We start from the raw sequence: 23167 nt of genomic DNA, 5'->3' as shown, positions 1-23167 counted from the left end.
CTGTTTGTTTACTGAAATCACCATAGCAATGCGTGCTGGCTTGCTTTTGCCGTCAGTCTTTCTTGCTTTCTTGTGCGGCTATGCTGACTGGTATGACGTTTTTTGCGTCCCTCGTCTAAATGCAGCGTTAGTCTTACTCTTCTACTGAGATCATTTACCAGAGAAAAATGATCAAGAAGTGACCATTTATAAAGAAGCCTTTTATTAATGTTTTAACTCTTCGACCCCCCCCCCCCCTCCAGTCCAATCTGAAAAGGCTAATAACATGAAATTCTATTATGTAATAATATAGCAGGATACTATGGCTAAAGACCACTTACAGTTGATTCCGTATAGCAACATAACCACTTACACTTCACTCACTGTAACTGTAATGGATGATATGTTAATCTGTTATACATTACAGACTTAAAGATGCTGAAAATGCAAATTACCCATTCAGCTGCTTGGTCCATACGCCATTCATATGGCTTTTATATATCACAATTTAGACCTTTTAAGCAACCAAAGGGCAACGCTAAGGTCAGGCAAAGGGCAAGCTTTGTTTTATGGTTATGCAGCAGACCCACTCATTCCCCTTAGCCACACCCGGTTGTTCACTACTCTGTGTAGATGAGAGAGAGAGAGTGGGTGGGTGAGGGAAGTGGCGAGAGAACACAGCAGTAGGCCTAGCCGGATTCCCAGCTCCTTTGTTTTCTCTATAGGATTTGGAAAAGGTGACAGCATGCTGGTAGCGGAATGTACTGTAGGTAGCGCAGGGGTGTTGGTGTGTTCAACAAGGACGTGTGTGGTGGGAAGGGGCAGAGGGTGGGGAGGCAGGAAAACACTGTAAAAGCCCCATTTGAAGAACAATGAAGTAATGGAGAGAGAGGTGGTGTTGGGAGAACTCTGAGAGAAGGGGAAACCGAAGCGGGAGAAAAGGGGTTCCTCTCCCTGTCATAGAGAGAACTCCCTCCCTGTGTTAAGAAGAAAGTTGGCCCTGTTCCATTGTTTCATGAAATTGTTTCCCCATAGAAATAAAATCAATAGAACGGTCGTCCCACCCATCATTAACTTAGATGGGGTGTCCATTCTAGGAATTCTATTTCTATGGCTTTCCCCTGGCTGTTGGAGTCTCAAATTACTGTTGCGAGTCAGAATAGTAGAATAGACAAGGTGCAATTTCAACATTTTCATTGTGCATCAGAAGTTTTTCTCTAATGTTAGTTACTGATAGTCAATCAATTAGCCCATGTCAGCTAAAATGTTTTAGATTGCTAAATGAACTTGTTATCGTGGTCGAATTACCAGTCGGGTGCCCCCCATTGATTATGTAAGTCAGTCTCATGGATGTGGGTATGCAGATCCGCAAGCAACTGCGCCCCCTCATGATGAGTTCAGATTTGTTGTGGCCCCCAACCCCTCAAAGTTACCCATCCCTTGATTAGATGGCCAGATAACAGGCTTCTCACTAACGAGCCCAACGAGCCCTGGGAGAAAGAGGGTTCCTAATTCTCTCCCTGTCAGAGAGAGAACTCCCTCCCTGTGTTAAAAAGAAAGAGAAGAATGTCCGTAGAATGGTCCACACATCGTGGCATCATTAGGGAAAGGGAAAGGCGGATACCTAGTCAGTTGTACAACTGAATGCATTCAACTGAAATGTGTCTTCCGCATTTAACCCAACCCCTCTGAATCAGAGAGGTGCGGGGGGCTGCCTCAATCGACATCCATGTCATAGGCGCCCGGGGAACAGTGGGTTAACTGCCTTGCTCAGGGGCAGAACGACAAATGTACGTACATACCCCAACCAGAAGCCATGGATTACAGGCAACATCCGCACTGAGCTAAAGGGTAGAGCTGCCGCTTTCAAGGAGCGGGACTCTAACCCGGAAGCTTATAAGAAATCCCGCTATGCACTCCGACAAACCATCAAACAGGCAAAGTGTCAATACAGGACTAAGATCGAATCGTACTACACTGGCTCCGACGCTCGTCGGATGTGGCAGGGCTGGCAAACTATTACAGACTACAAAGGGAAGCACAGCTGCGAACTGCCCAGTGACACGAGCCTACCAGACGAGCTAAATTACTTCTATGCTTGCTTCGAGGCAAGCAACACTGAAACATGCATGAGAGCATCAGCTGTTCCGGACGACTGTGTGATCACGCTCTCCGTAGCCGGTGTGAGTAAGACCTTTAAACAGGTCAACATTCACAAGGCTGCAGGGCCAGACGGATTACCAGGACGTGTACTCCGAGCATGCGCTGACCAACTGGCAAGTGTCTTCACTGACATTTTCAACCTCTCCCTGTCTGAGTCTGTAATACCAACATGTTTCAAGCAGACCACCATAGTCCCTGTGCCCAAGAACACTAAGGTAACCTGCCTTAGTCCCCTGTAGCTCAGTTGGTAGATCATGGAGCTTGCAACGCCAGGGTTATGGGTTCGTTTCCCACCGGGGGCCTGTATGAAAATGTATGCACTCACTTAACTGTAAGTCACTCTGGATAAGAGCGTCTGCTAAATGACTAAAATGTAAATGTAAATGACTACCGACCCGTAGCACTCGCATCTGTAGCCATGAAGTGCTTTGAAAGGCTGGTCATGGCTCATATCAATACCATTATCCCAGAAACCCTAGACCCAGCCCCAACAGATCCACAGATGATGCAATCTCTATTGCGCTCCACACTGCCCTTTCACACCTGGACAAAAGGAACACCTATGTGAGAATGCTATTCATTGACTACAGCTCAGCATTCAACACCATAGTGCCCTCAAAGCTCATCACTAAGCTAAGGACCCTGGGACTAAACACCTCTCTCTGCAACTGGATCCTGGACTTCCTGATGGGCCGCCCCCAGGTGGTAAGGGTAGGTAAAAACACATCTGCCACGCTGATCCTCAACACGGGGGCCCCTCAGGGGTGCGTGCTCAGTCCCCTCCTGTACTCCTTGTTCACTCATGACTGCATGGCCAGGCACGACTCCAACACCATCATTAAGTTTGCCGATGACACAACAGTGGTAGGCCTGATCAGACAGCCTATAGGAAGGAGATCAGAGACCTGGCCGTGTGGTGCTAGGACAACAACCTCTCCCTCAATGTGATCAAGACAAAGGAGATGATTGTGGACTACAGGAAAAAGAAGAGAACCGAGCATGCCCACATTCTAATCGACGAGGCTGTAGTGGAACAGGTTGAGAGCTTCAAGTTCCTTGGTGTCCACATCACCAACAAACTAACGTGGTCCAAGCACACCAAGACAGTCGTGAAGAGGGCACGACAAAACCTATTCCCCCTAAGGAGACTGAAAAGATTTGGCATGGGTCCTCAGATCCTCAAAAGGTTCTACAGCTGCACCATCAAGAGCATCCTGACTGGTTGCATCACTGCCTGATATGGCAACTGCTCGGCCACTGACCGCAAGGCACTACAGAGGGTAGTGCGCACGGCCCAGTACATCACTGGGGCCAAGCTTCCTGCCATCCAGGACCTCTATACCAGGCGGTGTCAGAGGAAGGCCCTCAAAATTGTCAAAGACTCCAGCAATCCTAGTCATAGACTGTTCTCTCTGCTACCGCACGGCAAGCGGTACCGGAGCGCCAAGTCTAGGTCCAAGAGACTTCTAAGCAGCTTCTACCCCCAAGCCATAAGTCTCCCGATCATCTAATCAAATGGCTACCCAGACTATTTGCATTGCCCCCCCCCCCCTTTACGCTGCTGCTACTCTCTGTTTATTATCAATGCATAGTCACTTTAACAACTCTACCTACATGTACATATTACCTCAATTACCTCGACTAACCGGTGCCCCCACACATTGACTCGGTACCGGTACCCCCTGTATATAGCCTCGCTATTGTTATTTTTACTGCTGCTCTTAATTATCTGTTACTTTTATTTCGTATTATTTTATATTGTATTCTTTTGTGTTATTTATTTATTTTTGGTATTATTTCTTAACTGCATTGTTGGTTAAGGGCTTGTAAGTAAGCATTTCACTGTAAGGTCTACACCTGTTGTATTCAGCGCATGTGACCTAATTTGATTTGATTTTATTTGAAATGCTTACCTTGTCAGCTCAGGGATTCAATCCAGCAAACTTTCGGTTACTGGACCAACGCTCCTACCTGCCGCCCCATAATTATATTTCTATGGCTTTCCCCTGGCTGTTGGAGCGATTTAGATACCCAGATAACAGGCTTCTCACTAACGAGCCCAACGAAGCCTGGAAGAGAGACTTCTCTCAGCGCAGCACCGCCCCGAGACGGATCACTTTTTCCCCAGGAACTGCAGGTTCTTTGTTTTCCCCCCTGGCCATGTGAAATGAAGGCCACCAAGGCTCAGGGCCCATATTCCAAAAGCCTCTTATAGTCGAAGTGCTGATCTAGGATCAGGTCACCCCTCTCCATATCGTATTTCATTATGATCTGAAAAGGCAGAAAGTATTCTAGATGAGCCCTCCTACTCTGAGACTGTGAATACGGGCCTACGACTTGAAGGGGGGATGGTGGAGGAGAGAAAGGAGATGGAGGGGTGGTGGTGACCACAAACTACCTAAAGACCCTCAGAGGGATACAGTGTGAATGAAGTGAGAGTTAAAAAGGCCAGAGTGAAGGCTTGAGTCATCACTCCGTAAAGGTTACAGATGTAATTGGAGCCAACCGAGAGCCATTTGCATTGCTCTCTACGTAGTTCTGTGTACATTTGTGCGGCTGAATTTTTGGAATGCAAAGGGACCTCCGTCGGCTCCTTTTGCATAGACTGCTTACTTACAGCCCTTAACCAACAATGTTTTATTTTACTTTTTTATTTAAAAAATAAATGCAAAAAGTAAAATAAAACAACAAGAAAAAAGTGTTGAGAAAAAAAGAGCAGAAGTAAAATAAAATAACAGTAGGGAGGCTATATATATATATCTACAGGGGGGGTACCGGTGCAGAGTCAATGTGCGGGGGCACCGGCTAGTTGAGGTAATATGTACATATGGATAGAGTTAAAGTGACTATGCATAAATAATTAACAGAGTAGCAGCAGCGTAAAAAGATGGGATGGGGGTGGGGGGGCAGTGCAAATAGTCCGGGTAGACATAATTAGCTGTTCAGGAGTCTTATGGCTTGGGGGTAGAAGCTGTTGAGAAGTCTTTTGGACCTAGACTTGGCACTCCGGTACCGCTTGCCGTGCGGTAGCAGAGAGAACAGTCTATGACTAGGGTGGCTGGAGTCTTTGACAATTTTGAGGGCCTTCCTCTGACACCGCCTGGTATAGAGGTCCTGGATGGCAGGAAGCTTTACCCCAGTGATGTACTGGGCCGTATGCACTACCCTCTGTAGTGCCTTGCGGTCGGAGGCCGAGCAGTTGCCATATCAGGCGGTGATGCAACCAGTCAGGATGCTCTCGATGGTGCAGCTGTAGAATTTTTTTGAGGATCTGAGGACCCATGCCAAATCTTTTCAGTCTCCTGAGGGGGAATAGGCTTTGTCGTGCCCTCTTCACGACTGTCTTGGTGTGTTTGGACCATGATAGTTTGTTGGTGATGTGGACACCAAGGAACTTGAAGCTCTCAACCTGTTCCACTACAGCCCCGTCGATGAGAATGGGGGCGTGCTCAGTCCTCTTTTTTTTCCTGTAGTCCACAATCATCTCCTTTGTCTTGGTCACGTTGAGGGAGAGGTTGTTATCCTGGCACCACACGGCCAGGTCTCTGACCTCCTCCCTATAGGCTGTCTCATCGTTGTCAGTGATCAGGCCTACCACTGTTGTGTCGTCGGCAAACTTAATGATGGTGTTGGAATCATGCCTGGCCATGCAGTCATGGGTGAACAGGGAGTACAGGAGCGGACTGAGCACGCACCCCTGAGGGGCCCCCGTGTTGAGGATCAGTGTGACAGATGTGTTGTTTCCTACCCTTACCACCTGGGGGCGGTCCGTCAGGAAGTCCAGGATCCAGTTGCAGAGGGAGGTGTTTAGTCCCAGGATCCTTAGCTTAGTGATGAGCTTTGAGGGCACTACGGTGTTGAATGCTGAGCTGTAGTCAATGAATAGCATTCTCACGTAGGTGTTCCTCTTGTCCAGGTGGGAAAGGGCAGTGTGGAGTGCAATAGAGATTGCATCATTCATCTGTGGATCTGTTGGGGCGGTATGAAAATTGGAGTGGGTCTAGGGTTTCATGACCAGCCTTTCAAAGCACTTCATGGCTACAGATGTCAGTGCTACGGGTCGGTAGTCATTTAAGCAGGTTATCTTAGTGTCCTTGGGCATGGGGACTATGGTGGTCTGCTTGAAACATGTTGGTATTACAGACTCAGTCAGGGACATGTTGAAAATGTCAGTGAAGACACTTGCCAGTTGGTCAGCACATGCTCGGAGTACACGTCCTGGTAATCCGTCTGGCCCTGCGGCCTTGTGAATGTTGACCTGCTTAAAAGTCTTACTCACATTGGCTACGGAGAGCGTGATCACATAGTAATCCGGAACAGCTGGTGCTCTCATGCATGCTTCAGTGTTGCTTGCCTCGAAGCAAGCTTAAAAGTAGTTTAGCTCGTCTCGAAGTCTTGTCACTGGGCAGCTCGCGGCTGTGCTTCCCTTTGTAGTCTGTAATAGTTTTCAAGCCCTGCCACATCCGACGAGCGTCAGAGCCGGTGTAGTACGATTCAATCTTAGTCCTGTACTGACTCTTTGCCTGTTTGATGGTTCGTCGGAGGGCATAGCAGGATATCTTATAAGCGTCCGGGTTAGAGTCCCGCTCCTTGAAAGCGGCAGCTCTACCCTTTAGCTCAGTGCGGATGTTGCCTGTAATCCATGGTTTCTGGTTAAGGGTATGTACGTACGGTCACTGTGTGAACGACGTCATCGATGCACTTAATGATAAAGCCGGTGACTGATGTGGTGTACTCCTCAATGCTATCTGAAGAATCCCGGAACATGTTCCAGTCTGTGCTAGCAAAACAGTCCTGTAGCTTAGCATCTGCGTCATCTGACCACATTTTTATTAACCGAGTCACTGGTGCTTCCTGCTTTAGTTTTTGCTTATAAGCAGGAATCAGGAGGATAGAGTTATGGTCAGATTTGCCAAATGGAGGGCAAGGGAGAGCTTTGTATGCGTCTCTGCGTGTGGAGTAAAGGTGGTCTAGAGTTTTTTTAGTTTTTTTCTCTGGTTGCACATTTAACATGCTGATAGAAATGAGGCAGAACGGATTTAAGTTTCCCTGCATTAAAGTCCCCGGCCACTAGCAGCGCTGCCTCTGGATGAGCGTATTCCTGTTCACTTATGGCCTTATACTCTCTTGGTAAATAGTGTGGTCTACAGCTTATCATGAGATACTCTACCTCAGGCGAGCAAAACCTTGAGACTTCCTTAGTATTTGATTTTGTGCACCAGCTGTTGTCTTACCGGAGTCAGCCGTTCTATCCTGCCGATGTAGCGTATAGCCCGCTAGCTGTATGTTGTCCATGTCGTCGTTCAGCCACGACTTGGTGAAACATAATATATTACCGTTTTTAATGTCCCGTTGGTAGGATAACCGTAATCTTAGGTCATCTAATTTATTCTCAAATGATTGAACATTGGCTAATAGGATTGATGGAAGAGGCAGTTTGCTCGCCGTCGGATCCTTACAAGGCACCCCGACCTACGTCCACGATATCTCCGTCTCTTTCTCATGCGAATGACGGGGATTTGGGCCTTGTCGGGTGTCTGTAGGATATCCTTCGCGTCCGACTTGTTAAAGAAAAAACTTCGTCCAATACGAGGTGAGTAATCGCTGTCCTGATATCCAGAAGCTCTTTTTGGTCATAAGAGACGGTGGCAGAAACATTATGTACAGAATAAATGACAAATAACGCGGAAAAACACACATAATAGTACAATCGGTTAGAGGGCTGTAAAACGGCAGCCATCCTCTCCGGCGCCACTATGTATAACTGTTGCGAAAAGCAGACAGACGGAGGCTGGATGGATGGAGAGAGAGTGGGAGGATGTAAAGAAGGAGGGATGGAGAAGAAGGGGGAGTAGGGTGGGGTACTGTGAAGCAGGGAGTTGTTTTTGGAATGTTAGGGAGTACAGTGATGATGATGATGATGATGATGATGGATAAGGAATGGAATCACTTCCTGGCACCACACACACACATCCCTCCCCTCGTTCCTCTCCAGTCTCCTCTCCTCCTCAGCTACACTTGCACGTACTGTCCGTTTCATCCCTCCTCTCTCTCTGTTTTTCTCCTCTATGATACAAGCCGTATTGTCAACAGCTGCCTCACCTAGCCCTTAATTAGGAGGAGAAGCACCTCTCTCCCTCTCTCTATCCCCTGGGCCGGGGCTCTACTGTGTCAATAACACAACAACATATGCAGCTGCACTGTAGAATGTGTGTGTGGTAATGAACATGGACAATAAACGTGCGTGCGTTCAGTGCGTATATGTGTGGACCCGTGTGTGCTGGCATAATCAACTGTGCGTTCCCTGCTATGTTGATGCATCCACAGCCTAGTGACAGATCTGTGTGGTACTGTATAGTGAGCCATGGATCTGGGTAACATTCGTGATCTGATGCGTAAAACTCAAGCCTCCATCGTAGAAAACCAGTTTCTGGGCAAACGCATTGACGAGCTGAAGGATGTAAGTGTTTGAATGAACTATTATTTTTAGATTGGGGATTTTAGCCTGGGTGGAGCCTGTAAGACTTTGGTCGAAGTGCAAACTTTTTGGGGGGTTGGGTTTTCCTCCACTTCTAGTTCTAGCTTGCACAAGATTACAAAGTGAGTTGTTTTCTAAGGAGTGCTCTTTGGTATGGAACACTGCAAAACTCCAGTTTCTACAATAACTTTCTGTCTGTGTATGTTATTGATTGTGAGGGAGAATGCTCTTGTGCTAACTATTCTTTGTTATAGTTTTTAATGGAAATTGTGTCATCGTGTGTCTTGAGGTACGTAGCTAGATTCCCGGGCTGTTATGAGCGCTTACTTGTCAGGCATAAATGAACACATTGAGAGATACTCACACGCAACGTTGATTCAACTTAACCAGGGTCTGCTTAGAATGTCTCTCTTGGTATTTTTGTGGTTCTCTCTCCTGCCTTATTTTTATACCGATATATACACGGTTCCTATTGCTGACCTCCCTCTCCTCCCTCTAGGCGGTGGGTAGTGACGGGGTGCGGATCACGATGGAGAGTGCCCTGACGGCCAGGGACCGGGTGGGGGTGCAGGACTTTGTCCTGCTGGAGAACTACACCAGCGAGGCGGCCTTCATCGAGAACCTCCGCAAGCGCTTCAAGGAGAACCTCATCTATGTAAGACGCCTACCCATTTACTCTCACCTCCATATTCATTAGATAGCAAAACGGGAAGGACTACCTGAACTTGTCCAATAAACAACGCTCGTTTTTGTATTCCGTTGCATAACATGTTGCTGTGTATGTAGATGCATCCCACCATTCCCCCACTGTGTTGTCACCTCAAAGACACCATGAACTCTCTCTTTCTCGCTCTCTCAGACATACATCGGCTCAGTCCTGGTGTCGGTGAACCCCTACAAGGATCTGGAGATCTACACCAAGAACCACATGGAGCGCTACCGAGGTGTCAACTTCTACGAGGTTTCTCCCCACATGTGAGTAACCTGACCCCGGGTATCACAACCCACCATCTCTCCCCCTTCACTTCTCCCATCCCAGTTGACTCAGTCATGAACTAACAGTTAAGTAACAGGGGGTTTTCTGAGTGTCTGCTCGGCATACATTACATTGGGCCTTTTTGTTTGATGAGATGCTAGGCGAAGAGGGAATTCCTTGCTCTGACTCTCTCACCACGCCATGCGCTCAACATTCCCGGCTTCGCTGCTCCTCGACTCCTTGTTTTTTCCGTTCTACTCGACCATGTAGCCAAATGTTTTCTGTCTGAGGGGGAAAAGACAAATGTGTTTTGGAAGGGAGGGAATACTGAGGAGAGATAGAGAGATGAATTGGCGACGGGGTGAAGGTATGAGGGGTGGGGGGATGGTGCTTGGTGGTACCAGAGGGGTGTTCCTCCTAGGAGGAGATTTCCCTGCCCCAGGCCTGACCCCCTTTATCCCTCTTTCGGGGATAGGGGTCTTGTGGAGGGGTTGACGTTGGCGCTAACGTTATCTCAATTCTATGTTTCAGGGAAAGGGGATACCTAGTCAGTTGCACAACTGAATGCATTCAACTGAAATGTGTCTTCCGCATTTAACCCAACCTCTCTGAATCAGACGCCTGTCATGTGGCAAAACCGGCTGAATAAACATAGAGCCCCTCTGATATTACATGGCGAAAATGAGTCATCATAACAGGCTGAATAAACATATTACATGGCGAAAATGAGTCATCATAACAGGCTGAATAAACATATTACATGGCGAAAATGAATCATCATAACAGGCTGAATAAACATATTACATGGTGAAAATGAATCATCATAACAGGCTGAATAAACATATTACATGGAGAAAATGAATCATCATAACAGGCTGAATAAACATATTACATGGTGAAAATGAGCCATCATAACAGGCTGAATAAACATATTACATGGAGAAAATGAATCATCATAACAGGCTGAATAAACATATTACATGGTGAAAATGAATCATCATAACAGGCTGAATAAACATATTACATGGTGAAAATGAGCCATCATAACAGGCTGAATAAACATATTACATGGTGAAAATGAGCCATCATAACAGGCTGAATAAACATATTACATGGTGAAAATGAGTCATCATAACAGGCTGAATAAACATATTACATGGTGAAAATGAGTCATCGAAGCAGGATCATCATATCTCACTTACTGTATGGTATAAAATGGGATGTTATTTAAAAGGGTAGAATCAGAATCAACTTTATTCACCAAGTACCGGTACATTTGCATGGACCAGGAATTTGACCTGGTGAAATGGTGCGGACAATAAAAACAATATACTGTACAGACAAAATATAGACGAAATAATTTATATGTAATCTAATCCAAACTTTGTATCAGCACACATTTGCATTGGAAATTGTTGAAAGTAGTCCTTATGCATAGAGTTTTTGTGGAATTGTCCATATACAAGATGGATACAGTAAAAACAGAACAACTACACATAATAAGAAAGTATATAATAAACAAATGAGCAGTAGAGGATATACAATATGAAGTGTGGAAATATCCCATCCGCTCCGCTGTGTCCCATCCGCTCCGCTGTATCCCATCCGCTCCGCTGTATCCCATCCACTCCGCTGTATCCTATCCACTCCGCTGTGTCCCATCCACTCCGCTGTGTCCCATCCACTCCGCTGTATCCCATCCACTCCGCTGTATCCCATCCACTCCGCTGTGTCCCATCCACTCCGCTGTATCCCATCCACTCCGCTGTGTCCCATCCACTCCGCTGTGTCCCATCCACTCCGCTGTATCCCATCCACTCCGCTGTATCCCATCCACTCCGCTGTGTCCCATCCACTCCGCTGTATCCCATCCACTCCGCTGTATCCCATCCACTCCGCTGTATCCCATCCACTCCACTGTGTCCCATCCACTCCGCTGTATCCCATCCACTCCGCTGTATCCCATCCACTCCGCTGTATCCCATCCACTCCGCTGTGTCCCATCCACTCCGCTGTATCCCATCCACTCCGCTGTATCCCATCCACTCCGCTGTATCCCATCCACTCCGCTGTATCCCATCCACTCCGCTGTATCCCATCCACTCCGCTGTATCCCATCCACTCCGCTGTATCCCATCCACTCCGCTGTATCCCATCCACTTCAAATTGAAGGTCATCAAATCAAACTGTATTTGTCACATGCGCCACATACAACAGGTGTAGACCTTACAGTGAAATGCTTACTTACAAGCCCTTAACTTTCTTTTTTCCAGCTACGCGGTGTCTGACAACTCCTACCGGTCCATGCGGACGGAGCGTAAGGACCAGTGCATCCTCATCTCGGGGGAGAGTGGTGCCGGCAAGACGGAGGCGTCAAAGAAGATCCTGCAGTACTACGCCGTGACCTGTCCCGCCAGCGACCAGGTCGAGACGGTCAAGGATCGCCTGCTGCAGTCCAACCCAGTCCTAGAGGTGAACACTAGGGGGGGTGGGGGTGGAAATCCATGTCATCTGTCGCATGTTCCTGGCTTGGTCCAGTCTAAAACGAGACATCATATTTGTGTGTGTGTGTATGCGGGCTCTCCTGGAGAGTGAGCGGGGTCTCTACTCATGTAGTGTGTACTGTATTGAGCTGTGATGTGTTTTGGCTGTACTGGATGGGCTGTAGACTAGTTGGATTCCAGACAGATGGGGATCACAGCAGAGCAGATCAGTACAGACAGACTGCCCTGTAATCTAGCCCCGTGTCACAGCCACAGCCCAACACACCATCTAACTGTCTGACACCACTTTAACACATCTGTCTACCTCTCCCCTCTCCCCCTCTCCTCTCCCCCTCTCCGTCCTCTCTCCTGTCTCCTACTCTTTTCTCTCTTCTTGCTTTGTGGACCTCCCCTCTTTCATCCTCTCCCCCTCTGTCTCCCACCCCTTGTGTCTCCCACCCCTTGTGTCTCCCTCCCCTTGTGTCTCCCTCCCCTTGTGTCTCCCACCCCTTGTGTCTCCCACCCCTTGTGTCTCCCACCCCTTGTGTCTCCCTCCCCTTGTGTCTCCCACCCCTTGTGTCTCCCACCCCTTGTGTCTCCCACCCCTTGTGTCTCCCACCCCTTGTGTCTCCCTCCCCTTGTGTCTCCCACCCCTTGTGTCTCCCACCCCTTGTGTCTCCCACCCCTTGTGTCTCCCACCCCTTGTGTCTCCCTCTCTTTGTCCCTATGTGTGTGACCCCCAGGCTTTTGGAAATGCCAAAACGTTGCGCAACGATAACTCCAGCCGCTTCGGCAAATACATGGACATCCAGTTTGACTTCAAGGTGAGTGGTCACACACACACTCTAACAGAGTATGTTCCTTTAAGGGGGATACCAGTACATAAACACTGCCAGTCCTTCCATATTAACTTGTACAATATGTTTGTTTTTCCACTCCGACGTTACTGTATTCTCCATGGGGCGCGTTCGTTTTGTGGGGCGTATACACCTGCATGTGGTTTTGTGTCCTTGTGTGGCCCTGTGTCTGTCTCAGTATCCCTGCATCACCACCCTCTCCCCCTTTCCTCGGTTCCCTCTATCCCGGCGGCAGGGTGCTCCAGTGGGGGGCCACATCCTCAACTACCTGCTGGAGAAGTCGCGGGTGGTGCACCAGAACCATGGAGAGAGGAACTTCCACATCTTCTACCAGCTGATTGAGGGGGGTGAGGAGGACCTGCTGCGGCGCCTGGGCCTGGAGAAGAACCCCCAGCAGTACCAGTACCTCGTCAAGGTGGGACACACCAGAGTTTCACTATATGGTTGGGTCTCGAATGGGACACTGTTCCCTAGTGCTCAACTTTGGACCAGAGCCTGTGTCTAGCTGTTTGGGTCTCAAGTATGGTTATCTACCCCCCCACCTTGTCACAACACAACTGATTGGCTCAAATGCATTAAGAAGGGAAGCAATTCCACAAATTAACTTTTAACAAGGCACACCTGTTAATTGAAATGCATTCCAGGTGACTACCTCATGAAGCTGGATGAGAGAAGGCTAAGAGTGTGCAAAGCTGTCATCAAGACAAAGGGTGGCTATTTGAAGAATCTCAATTATAAAATATATTTTGATTTGTTTAACACTTTTTTGGTTACTACATGATTCCATATGTGTTATTTCATAGTTTTGATGTCTTCACTATTATTCTACAATGTAGAAAATAGTAAAAATAAAGAAAAACCCTTGAATGAGTAGGTGTGTCCAAACTTTTGACTGGTACTGTATATGTATGGGCTGTTGAGATAAACATGAACCTGCCTATTTTTCAAAAACGTCTGAAATCTCTTCATAGAGCAGCTTGGTAGAGGTTTTGTTTAACTAACACCTTACTTTTGTAATTGTCTTACTAACACAAGCATTTGTTGTCTCTTACTAGCGCTGATTTAGCTGTTGGCTTCTTTGTTGAGGAATTGTTTTACTTGCAATGTAGAATGATGGTGTTTTGTCTCTAACAGTGTTTTGTCTGCGTTGGTCTCTCAGGGGAACTGTCCCAAGGTGAGCTCCATCAACGACCGCAGCGACTGGAAGGTGGTGAGGAAAGCTCTGTCAGTCATCGGCTTCAACGAGGACGAGGTGGAGGTAAGGACCTGTTATTACAACACAGAGACACACGGACATGATGTCAGCCACTGAGGTAGTGTGTTGTTGATTACCTTAAATACTACCACTGAATACTTATTCCATTTGACTGTCTGACCAATCATGTCGGTGCTTTGGGTGCCACCCTCTGTTTTGTTATTGTAGTTGTACAGAAGCATTCTGTATGCCCTTTTGTTCTGCAGTCTTGTGTATATAGTCAGGTTGTGTGAGACTGTCTATATTGACTAATAATGTGATCTTATCTTATATGTGAGTGTGTTGGGATAGGGGGTGAAGAGCGGGTGTGTTTGTGTGTGATGAGAGCGCTAATTTATGTGGGTGTCTCTTGCGTTTCATGACTGTAGCCTGGGCTTGGGGCAAGAGCTCAGTATGTCTCAGTTCAGAGAGGGAAGGGGGAGAGAGCAGGTGGTTTTCTATAGTATGCAGTACTCACACACACACAAAAGAGGCCAACTTCACTATATGTTGTCTATGCCTGCATGTGGGGGGACGATGGTTGGCCCCCTTTTAGTTTAATTATATTTTATAACTCTCTTCAAGTCCAAGATAGCCTAATCTAATACTTGCAGTCATCAAGATAGCTTTCTCTTTAGCACATCACAATAAAATGTGTATAATCTTATCATGTCTAATCTTCACATGGCTTCTCTCTCTCTCTTTTTCCCTCTCTCTCTCTCTCTCTCTGTCTCTCTCACTCTCCTCCCTCTCTCTCTCTCCCTCTCTCCTTCTCTCTCTCTCTCTCTCTCTCTCTCCGTCTCTCTCCTCTATCTCTCTCTCTCTCTGTCTTTCTCTCTCCCCCATCTCTCTCTCTCTCGCCGTCTCTCTCTCTCCCTCTCTCTCTCTGTGTAGGAGCTGTTAAACATTATTGCCAGTGTTCTTCACTTGGGGAACATTCAGTATGGAGGAGAGGACAGCGGCAATGCCTACATCACTACAGACACACAGATCAAATACCTGGCGAGGGTATGACCTCTCCCCCTTACTACAGTGTCCCCATGGGGACACTACTCATACTATATTATACTCAGTCAATCATGTACCCTGTCAATACTCCATCATAACACATTACTCTCTTCATAACTCGATAATGTCACCATTCAGTGGCTAAATAGGATGAATAACACTGATACTGGTGTTGAATGAATTTGGATGTCTGTTAATGTTTTGTTGTTCATTTGGAAGTGTGTTAATGTTTTGTTGTTGTTGACGTTGCAGTTACTAGGTGTGGATGGTTTGGTCCTGAAAGAAGCTCTAACACACAAAAAGATCATCGCCAAAGGGGAAGAGGTAGGCAGGAACCTTCTCTAAATGAATGCTCTTTATAATGCGCTCTGTGAGAACGGTTCCCACATTCTATATTCAACATATATTGGCTCCTCAGTACCTCGGCAAGTGAGGAATTGTAGAATAACTATTTCCATTCTTCTCTGTGTGTGTGTGTGTGTGTGTGTGCGTGTCTGTCTGTGTGTCCATGTCTGATCTGTCTGTGTCCGTCCTCCAGCTGAAGAGCCCTCTGAACCTGGAGCAGGCAGCGTCGGCGCGGGACGCTTTGTCTAAGGCCGTGTACGGCCGCACCTTCACCTGGCTCGTCAACAAGATCAACGTCTCCCTGGCTTACAAGGTAACACACACACACACACACACACACACACACATTAACTAATGCCCCGTTAACTCCCCTCTTACCGCTGATCCCCTACATTGGCTGATATCCCTTTATCTATCCCAGTCTTCTGCCACTTCTGTCTCAGCCTGCACTTTTGACCTCTTAGCTGGCCATTTATAGTCAGTGGTAGTAGTACTCCCCCTTGTGGATGTGTTGTAATACTACATGTCAGACAGAGCAGTGTCGCTCATTCTGCAGCACTGCATTTCTGTATAGACTATTGTCTGATAGGGATTAGGTTAGTGTATATTTCAGCTGTGAGATACGCTCTAGTCGTAATGGCTCTAGTCCATGTCTGTGGTGAGGTCATCATTAGGCAGTGCTTATCATGCTTTATTAGGTATAAATGTTACCAAATAATGAACTACTCATTTATTCTTAGTCTGTTGGCTTACACTATTTATAAACAGTTTATGAATGCTCCTTCATGAAAGCTATTATAAAGAGTTAACTGTTTTCTTCTTCTAGGATGATACCTATAAGAATGCTTCAGTTATTGGTCTCCTGGATATCTATGGTTTTGAAGTCTTCCAGCACAACAGGTACCAGAGGAATATACAGTGGGGGGAAAAAAGTATTTAGTCAGCCACCAATTGTGCAAGTTCTCCCACTTCAAAATATTAGAGAGGCCTGTAATTTTCATCATAGGTACACGTCAACTATGACAGACAAATTGAGAATTTATTTTGCAGAAAATCACATTGTAGGATTTTTAATGAATTTATTTGCAAATTATGGTGGAAAATAAGTATTTGGTCACCTACAAACAAGCAAGATTTCTGGCTCTCACAGACCTGTAACTTCTTCTTTAAGAGGCTCCTCTGTCCTCCACTCGTTACCTGTATTAATGGCACCTGTTTGAACTTGTTATCAGTATAAAAGACACCTGTCCTCAACCTCAAACAGTCACACTCCAAACTCCACTATGGCCAAGACCAAAGAGCTGTCAAAGGACACCAGAAACAAAATTGTAGACCTGCACCAGGCTGGGAAGACTGAATCTGCAATAGGTAAGCAGCTTGGTTTGAAGAAATCAACTGTGGGAGCAATTATTAGGAAATGGAAGACATACAAGACCACTGATAATCTCCCTCGATCTGGGGCTCCACGCAAGATCTCACCCCGTGGGGTCAAAATGATCACAAGAACGGTGAGCAAAAATCCCAGAACCACACGGGGGGACCTAGTGAATGACCTGCAGAGAGCTGGGACCAAAGTAACACACTACGCCGCCAGGGACTCAAATCCTGCAGTGAAAGACGTGTCCCCCTGCTTAAGCCAGTACATGTCCAGGCCCGTCTGAAGTTTGCTAGAGTGCATTTGGATGATCCAGAAGAGGATTGGGAGAATGTCATATGGTCAGATGAAGCCAAAATATAACTTTTTGGTAAAAACTCAACTCGTTGTGTTTGGAGGACAAATCATGCTGAGTTGCATCCAAAGAACACCATACCTACTGTGAAGCATGGGGGTGGAAACATCATGCTTTGGGGCTGTTTTTCTGCAAAGGGACCAGGACAACTGATCCGTGTAAAGGAAAGAATGAATGGGGCCATGTATCGTGAGATTTTGAGTGAAAACCTCCTTCCATCAGCAAGGGCATTGAAGATGAAACGTGGCTGGGTCTTTCAGCATGACAATGATCCCAAACACACCGCCCGGGCAACGAAGGAGTGGCTTCGTAAGAAGCATTTCAAGGTCCTGGAGTGGCCTAGCCAGTCTCCAGATCTCAACCCCATAGAAAATCTTTGGAGGGAGTTGAAAGTCTGTGTTGCCTAGCGACAACCCCAAAACATCACTGCTCTAGAGGAGATCTGCATGGAGGAATGGGCCAAAATAGCAGCAACAGTGTGTGAAAACCTTGTGAAGACTTACAGAAAATGTTTGACCTGTGTCATTTCCAAAATGGGTATATAACAAAGTATTGAGAAACTTTTGTTATTGACCAAATACTTATTTTCCACCATAATTTGCTAATAAATTAATAAAAAATCCTACAATGTGATTTTCTGGATATTCTTTTCTCAATTTGTCTGTCATAGTTGACGTGTACCTATGATGAAAATTACAGGCCTCTCATCTTTTTAAGTGGGAGAACTTGCACAATTGGTGGCTGACTAAATACTTTTTTTCCCCACTGTAGAACTCATTTCCCCATAATCCTTTGTTTTTGACAGCGTTGACCATTTACTGTCATTACGATTCAGTGTATATTAATGTCAAGTTTGCGTTGAATATCATTGCCACGTGAAAAGATCATCTGTAATCATTGGTGTGTGTGTGTTTCAGTTTTGAGCAGTTCTGCATTAACTACTGTAACGAGAAGCTGCAGCAGCTCTTCATCGAGCTCACCCTCAAGTCTGAGCAGGATGAGTACGAAGCAGAGGGAATCACGGTGAGACTCTCTTTGTTTTATCGCTCTATCTTCTCCTCCTTCATCCTCTCTTCTCTCTGCCTCCCCTCTCAGCCCTCCGCCTCTACTGCTCTCCTCCATCTCTCTCTGTTCCAACTTCTCCATCTTCTCATTCTCCTTCTCTCTCCTCTTCCACCTCTACCTCTCTTCTCTGTCTCGTCCTGTCCTTCTCGCCATCGGCTCTGTATGACTGTCTACACAATGATTGGTGGCCCACTCCACTATGATTCAGGGCCCATATTGGCAAGGAATCTCAGAAGAGGAGTGCTGCTGATCTAGGATCGGTTTAGGCTTTTAGATCATAATGACTGAGATTATATGAAAAGGGGGGGCCTGATCCTACATCAGCACTCTTACTCTGAGACGCTTTGTGAATACGAGCCCATGAGGGAGCTGAGTGCAGAGGGCCGTGGGAGAGAGATTCATGTCCAGTTAGTCACCCGTCAAAGGGGACATTATTGTACAACATGTGTAACGTGGGCTGTGTTCTGTGGTGTTTGTGATAACAATGTGGTGGTAAACCCATTAATAATGTGGCGGTAAACTGTGTGTGTGTGGGATCATGTGTGTGCGACAGCAAACGGCCATGAAGGTTTGAGTATGACCGTATGCATAGTGTGGGTTCAGAATGGCCTTCTTGTCCCGGATTCTCAACATTCTGTAAATGTTTTGTTTTACAACCGTTAAAATGTAGAACAGTTGTTCCGTTTTCTAAACAAGCGATTTAAAGATGCAGTTATGTTCCTTGCTGTCTCGCAGTGGGAGCCTGTGCAGTATTTCAACAACAAGATCATCTGTGATCTGGTGGAGGAGAAGTTCAAAGGCATCATCTCCATTCTGGTGAGAATCCGTTTCAAGCTTTAATGTAACCCTGAGCTTTTCAAGTTGACCTTTCACCTTTCTCTCTCCTCTTGGCCCCTCTGCATCTGGTATATCCTACTGTCACAGTCAACTGTCGATCTAATGTATTAATCTCTCTCTCTTTCATTCTTTCTCTCTGTCAGGATGAGGAGTGCCTGAGGCCAGGTGACGCTAGTGACATCACCTTCCTGGAGAAGTTGGAGAATACTGTGGGAGGCCACGCCCACTTGACAACGTGTGTCTATGCACATACAAACGCACACACACACACACACACCTCCCTCTGCTAACAGAGCAATAGGAGTTGTCGTGAGAGCTGGCTGTCAGCCCAGTGAACACGGTTGACTTTGTCAGGACACAGAAGCACATAGACTACATGAATCAACAAAGTTGTAATGCTTTGTCTGCAGTAGTGCATAACTATTAAAAACAAATATCTATTGGGAACAAAATGCATAATAATAATAATAATAATAATAATATAATATGCCATTTAGCAGACGCTTTTATCCAAAGCGACTTAGTTATGTGTGCATACATTTTTACGCATGGGTGGTCCCGGGGATCGAACCCACTACCCTGGCGTTACAACCGCCATGCTCTACCAATTGAGCTACAGAGGAGTTAAAGGAAAACTCCACCCAAAAACTATCTTTTGGTATTTGTTTCATAGTCCCAAAATGTTTTGCTTGTCAGCAATCAAGTTTTGAAGATGTGTAACTTTCAAATTACAGAAAGAAAATACAAAATGCATCATACAGGGATGATTTCTCTATTTTGAATGTTACATATCTTGAAAACTTGATTCCTGACAAGCAAAACATTTTGGGACTATGTCAACAATGGACTAATAGTTTGTGGGTGGAGTTTTCCTTTTAAGCTGTACACAACAGAAAATATGTAAACATATGTAGTGTTCATTAGGTACCAAATGGAAGAACGTGTTTAATAAGAAATGCTTGTTTTCGTTTTCCATTGCAAAATGTTTTGCTACGGTGTACCCTAATGAATAGTAACTTATTGTTTGTGTGTTCCTCGTAGTCACAAGCTGGCCGATGGAAAGACCCGGAAGGTGATGGGCCGAGAGGAGTTCAGACTGCTACACTACGCTGGAGATGTCAACTACAACGTTAACGGTGTGTGTGTGTGTGTGTGTGTGTGTGTGTGTGTGTGTGTGTGTGTGTGTGTGTAACAGCATGGTCAATTGTTAGGGGGAAGCGAGAGTGAGATAACCAGAGGGAGAGAAAGGATGTTCTGTGCTTCGGTCATTAAGTTTGTCCTTAGATGTTCCTGTACTTCTTGTAGTTGTCTGTTTTACTGTGTGTGTAATAATTTTTTGCCCCAACCATATTTGGAGTGCATGTGCTCTAACACTCTCTCTTCCCCCTCCAGGCTTTCTGGACAAGAACAATGATCTCCTCTTCAGGAACTTAAAAGAGGTGTGTGTGTGTGTGTGTGTGTGTGTGTGAGAGAGAGAGAGAGTGTTCAGGACAAAGGGGAAATGATTTAGATAGGAGATGGATGATATGATAGGAAAATAGATTAGACTCTCAAATGTATGTAGTGTCACTGTGGTAGACTGTCTTTGTCTCTCTCTGTGTGTATGTGAAGAGCAGTGTGGTAGTTCTAGTTATAGTGAGTTGTACTCATTCTGTGTGTGTTGTCCATCCATAGGTCATGTGTATGTCTGAGAATAAGATTCTGACCCAGTGCTTTGACCGGGCGGAGCTGAAGGACAGCAAGAGACCTGAGACGGTGAGAACAGCCAGTAGTACCATTCAGAGGGCAAAGGTCATAGATACACCCAATGGGCATGCACCAATACATACATGCAATGTACCCCAAAGCATACACTGATACACAATCACAGACCCATGTCCTGTCTCATACACACTTACAAACAACCACTTGTTTATGTTCTGTGGATCTTCCTCCATCCACACTGAAGCCGTGGGGTAGAGTGAGTGACAGGGGAATCTCTGCTCCCCGCTCACACACTCAGGAATGCCCTGACACTTGGCCCATTGGTCGAGGGTGCGTGGGTCGCTGGTGTCGAGTCCGTTGACTGTTTGTTTGCATTGTTGACGAGACGCATTCTCTCTCTCCGTCCCTGCCCCCAACTCTGTCACTGCCTGGGCGGTGTGACCTGCACACTGGGACCTGTGTCCTGTCCAGCCTCAGCCTCAGTCGGGCCAGCAGCTGTCCTCTATGCTTCTCTCCTCTCTCCTCCTCTACATCTCTCGCTCGGTGCTCACTCTTTCTTCTTCCTTTCTGTCTCTGCCTCCAGGCAGCGACCCAGTTCAAGACCAGCCTGGCGAAGTTAATGGAGATCCTGATGTCCAAGGAGCCGTCGTACGTGCGCTGCATCAAGCCCAACGATGCCAAGCAAGCAGGTAGGAAGGAACCGATGCCTTGTTCGTGCTGTCAACAGGGTCGTATTCATTGGGGCACACCGGAGCAAAATGTTTCCAAACATTGTTCAACGGAAAACAAAATGTACTTTTTTGATTGGTCGTGGTAGTCCCGCCCTGTTTCAGTACCTTTGCTTCCATTTGGTGCCTAATGAATACAGTGTTTCCCCTATATGCATTTAGCAGTGGCGCACCGCTGCTGCTAAATCGTGGCTGCCACTGCAGAAATATATATTTATTTATTTTTCGGGATGGTAAACTTAAACAACTAAAACCAGATATAAAGTATGTCGAAAATATAATGGAGCAATATCTTTTTAAATAAGATAATCTCTGAGAACTAACAATCACCAAAATAAAAACTAGACAGTCAGGGAGAATCAATATATTATTTAAATGGCATGGCGTGGGGCCCCCATTGATTTTGTTATGGTTAAGTAATTCAGATAGCATAAGAACACAGCATAAGCCATTGCAGGAAATTAGCTTTGAAACTGTGAAATGGTCTCTCAGCCGCTATGCCATCTGCTATCACACTTGGGTTTTCTGTGCCAGTTCTATATCATTTTTTATAATATCTTGTCTGTCTTGTATCTACGGTTCTTAAATCTGACCTTGCGTTTTGATTGTTTTCAGTAACATCAATGGTAGCACTGTACTTCACACTGCGGTTCTTAGTATATCGAGCTGCCCTTTGTCAATAGAGGGCCTTTTGTCTTTCCTACTGTTGCTCTTTCTCTTCTCACTCCTATTCACCTTATTGTCCATTGTCTGCTTTTCTGGGACTAAGTCGGATCAATTGTGTTTTAATTGCATAAGCGTCACGCGTTACTGCTCCAGTATGCTAACAACTGTAACAACAAACCATTCAACAGAAACAAAAATGGAAAATGGAAATAACAATGTATTGCAATCTGATCAGTTAGGTACTACTGTAACTCAGGCTAATGTGGTTTCTCTCTCTCTCCCACCTCTCTCTCAGGACGGTTCGACGAGGTTCTCATCAGGCATCAGGTGAAGTACCTGGGTCTGATGGAGAACCTCCGTGTGAGGAGAGCTGGCTTTGCCTACCGCCGCCACTATGAGACCTTCCTCCAGAGGTGACTATGGCTCTGAGCTAGACCTGCCTGGCTCTGAACTAGACCTGCCTGGCTCTGAGCTAGACCTGCCTGGCTCTGAGCTAGACCTGCCTGGCTCTGAGCTAGACCTGCCTGGCTAAGAGCTAGACCTGCCTGGCTCAGAACTAGACCTGCCTCCATCAGGCTTAAATGTAGTTCACTGGCATTATAGGTTTATTCAATGGCAGATTCATGAATTCTGTTAGCAAATTAATACACTTGCAAGTGATTGACTAATCTCCACAACTATTCAAAGTTAGTGATATAACCTAAATTGAATATTTTGCATATAATATACCAGCGTGTGTGTATAATGTTTTGTCCGTCCCTGGCAGGTATAAGTCCCTGTGCCCGGAGACCTGGCCTAGCTGGCAGGGCAAGCTGGCTGATGGAGTCTCCACACTGGTCAAACACCTCGGCTACAAACCTGAGGAGTACAAACTGGGCAGGTGAGAGCATTATCCAGTGAAAACAGTCATGGCG

At 46.2% G+C, this 23167-nt stretch overlaps 1 protein-coding gene across 4 annotated transcripts in view; it reads left to right on the top strand.

The window, feature by feature from the left end:
* The window catches only part of LOC311122676 (unconventional myosin-Ic-like), a 56971-nt gene that overhangs the window by 26765 nt on the left and 7039 nt on the right, over positions 1–23167 (top strand). For all 4 annotated transcript variants that reach the window (XM_084197010.1, XM_084197011.1, XM_084197012.1 and 1 more), the window contains exons 2-20: positions 9120–9275; positions 9480–9595; positions 11870–12068; positions 12823–12903; positions 13172–13351; positions 14096–14194; positions 15065–15178; positions 15431–15502; positions 15717–15836; positions 16350–16423; positions 18171–18276; positions 19054–19134; positions 19299–19390; positions 20197–20291; positions 20548–20594; positions 20830–20910; positions 21443–21548; positions 22549–22666; positions 23020–23133. In XM_084197010.1, coding sequence (XP_084053136.1) covers positions 9120–9275; positions 9480–9595; positions 11870–12068; positions 12823–12903; positions 13172–13351; positions 14096–14194; positions 15065–15178; positions 15431–15502; positions 15717–15836; positions 16350–16423; positions 18171–18276; positions 19054–19134; positions 19299–19390; positions 20197–20291; positions 20548–20594; positions 20830–20910; positions 21443–21548; positions 22549–22666; positions 23020–23133 — 2051 coding nt within the window. The remainder of the gene's footprint in view (positions 1–9119; positions 9276–9479; positions 9596–11869; positions 12069–12822; positions 12904–13171; positions 13352–14095; positions 14195–15064; positions 15179–15430; positions 15503–15716; positions 15837–16349; positions 16424–18170; positions 18277–19053; positions 19135–19298; positions 19391–20196; positions 20292–20547; positions 20595–20829; positions 20911–21442; positions 21549–22548; positions 22667–23019; positions 23134–23167) is intronic.

Source organism: Coregonus lavaretus, assembly GCF_964263955.1.
Source record: "Coregonus lavaretus genome assembly, contig: HAP1_SCAFFOLD_1248, whole genome shotgun sequence".
NCBI classification, from domain to species: domain Eukaryota; kingdom Metazoa; phylum Chordata; class Actinopteri; order Salmoniformes; family Salmonidae; genus Coregonus; species Coregonus lavaretus.
The sequence above is the reverse complement of the archived record's forward strand: the minus strand, read 5'-3'. Positions and strand labels throughout refer to the sequence as shown.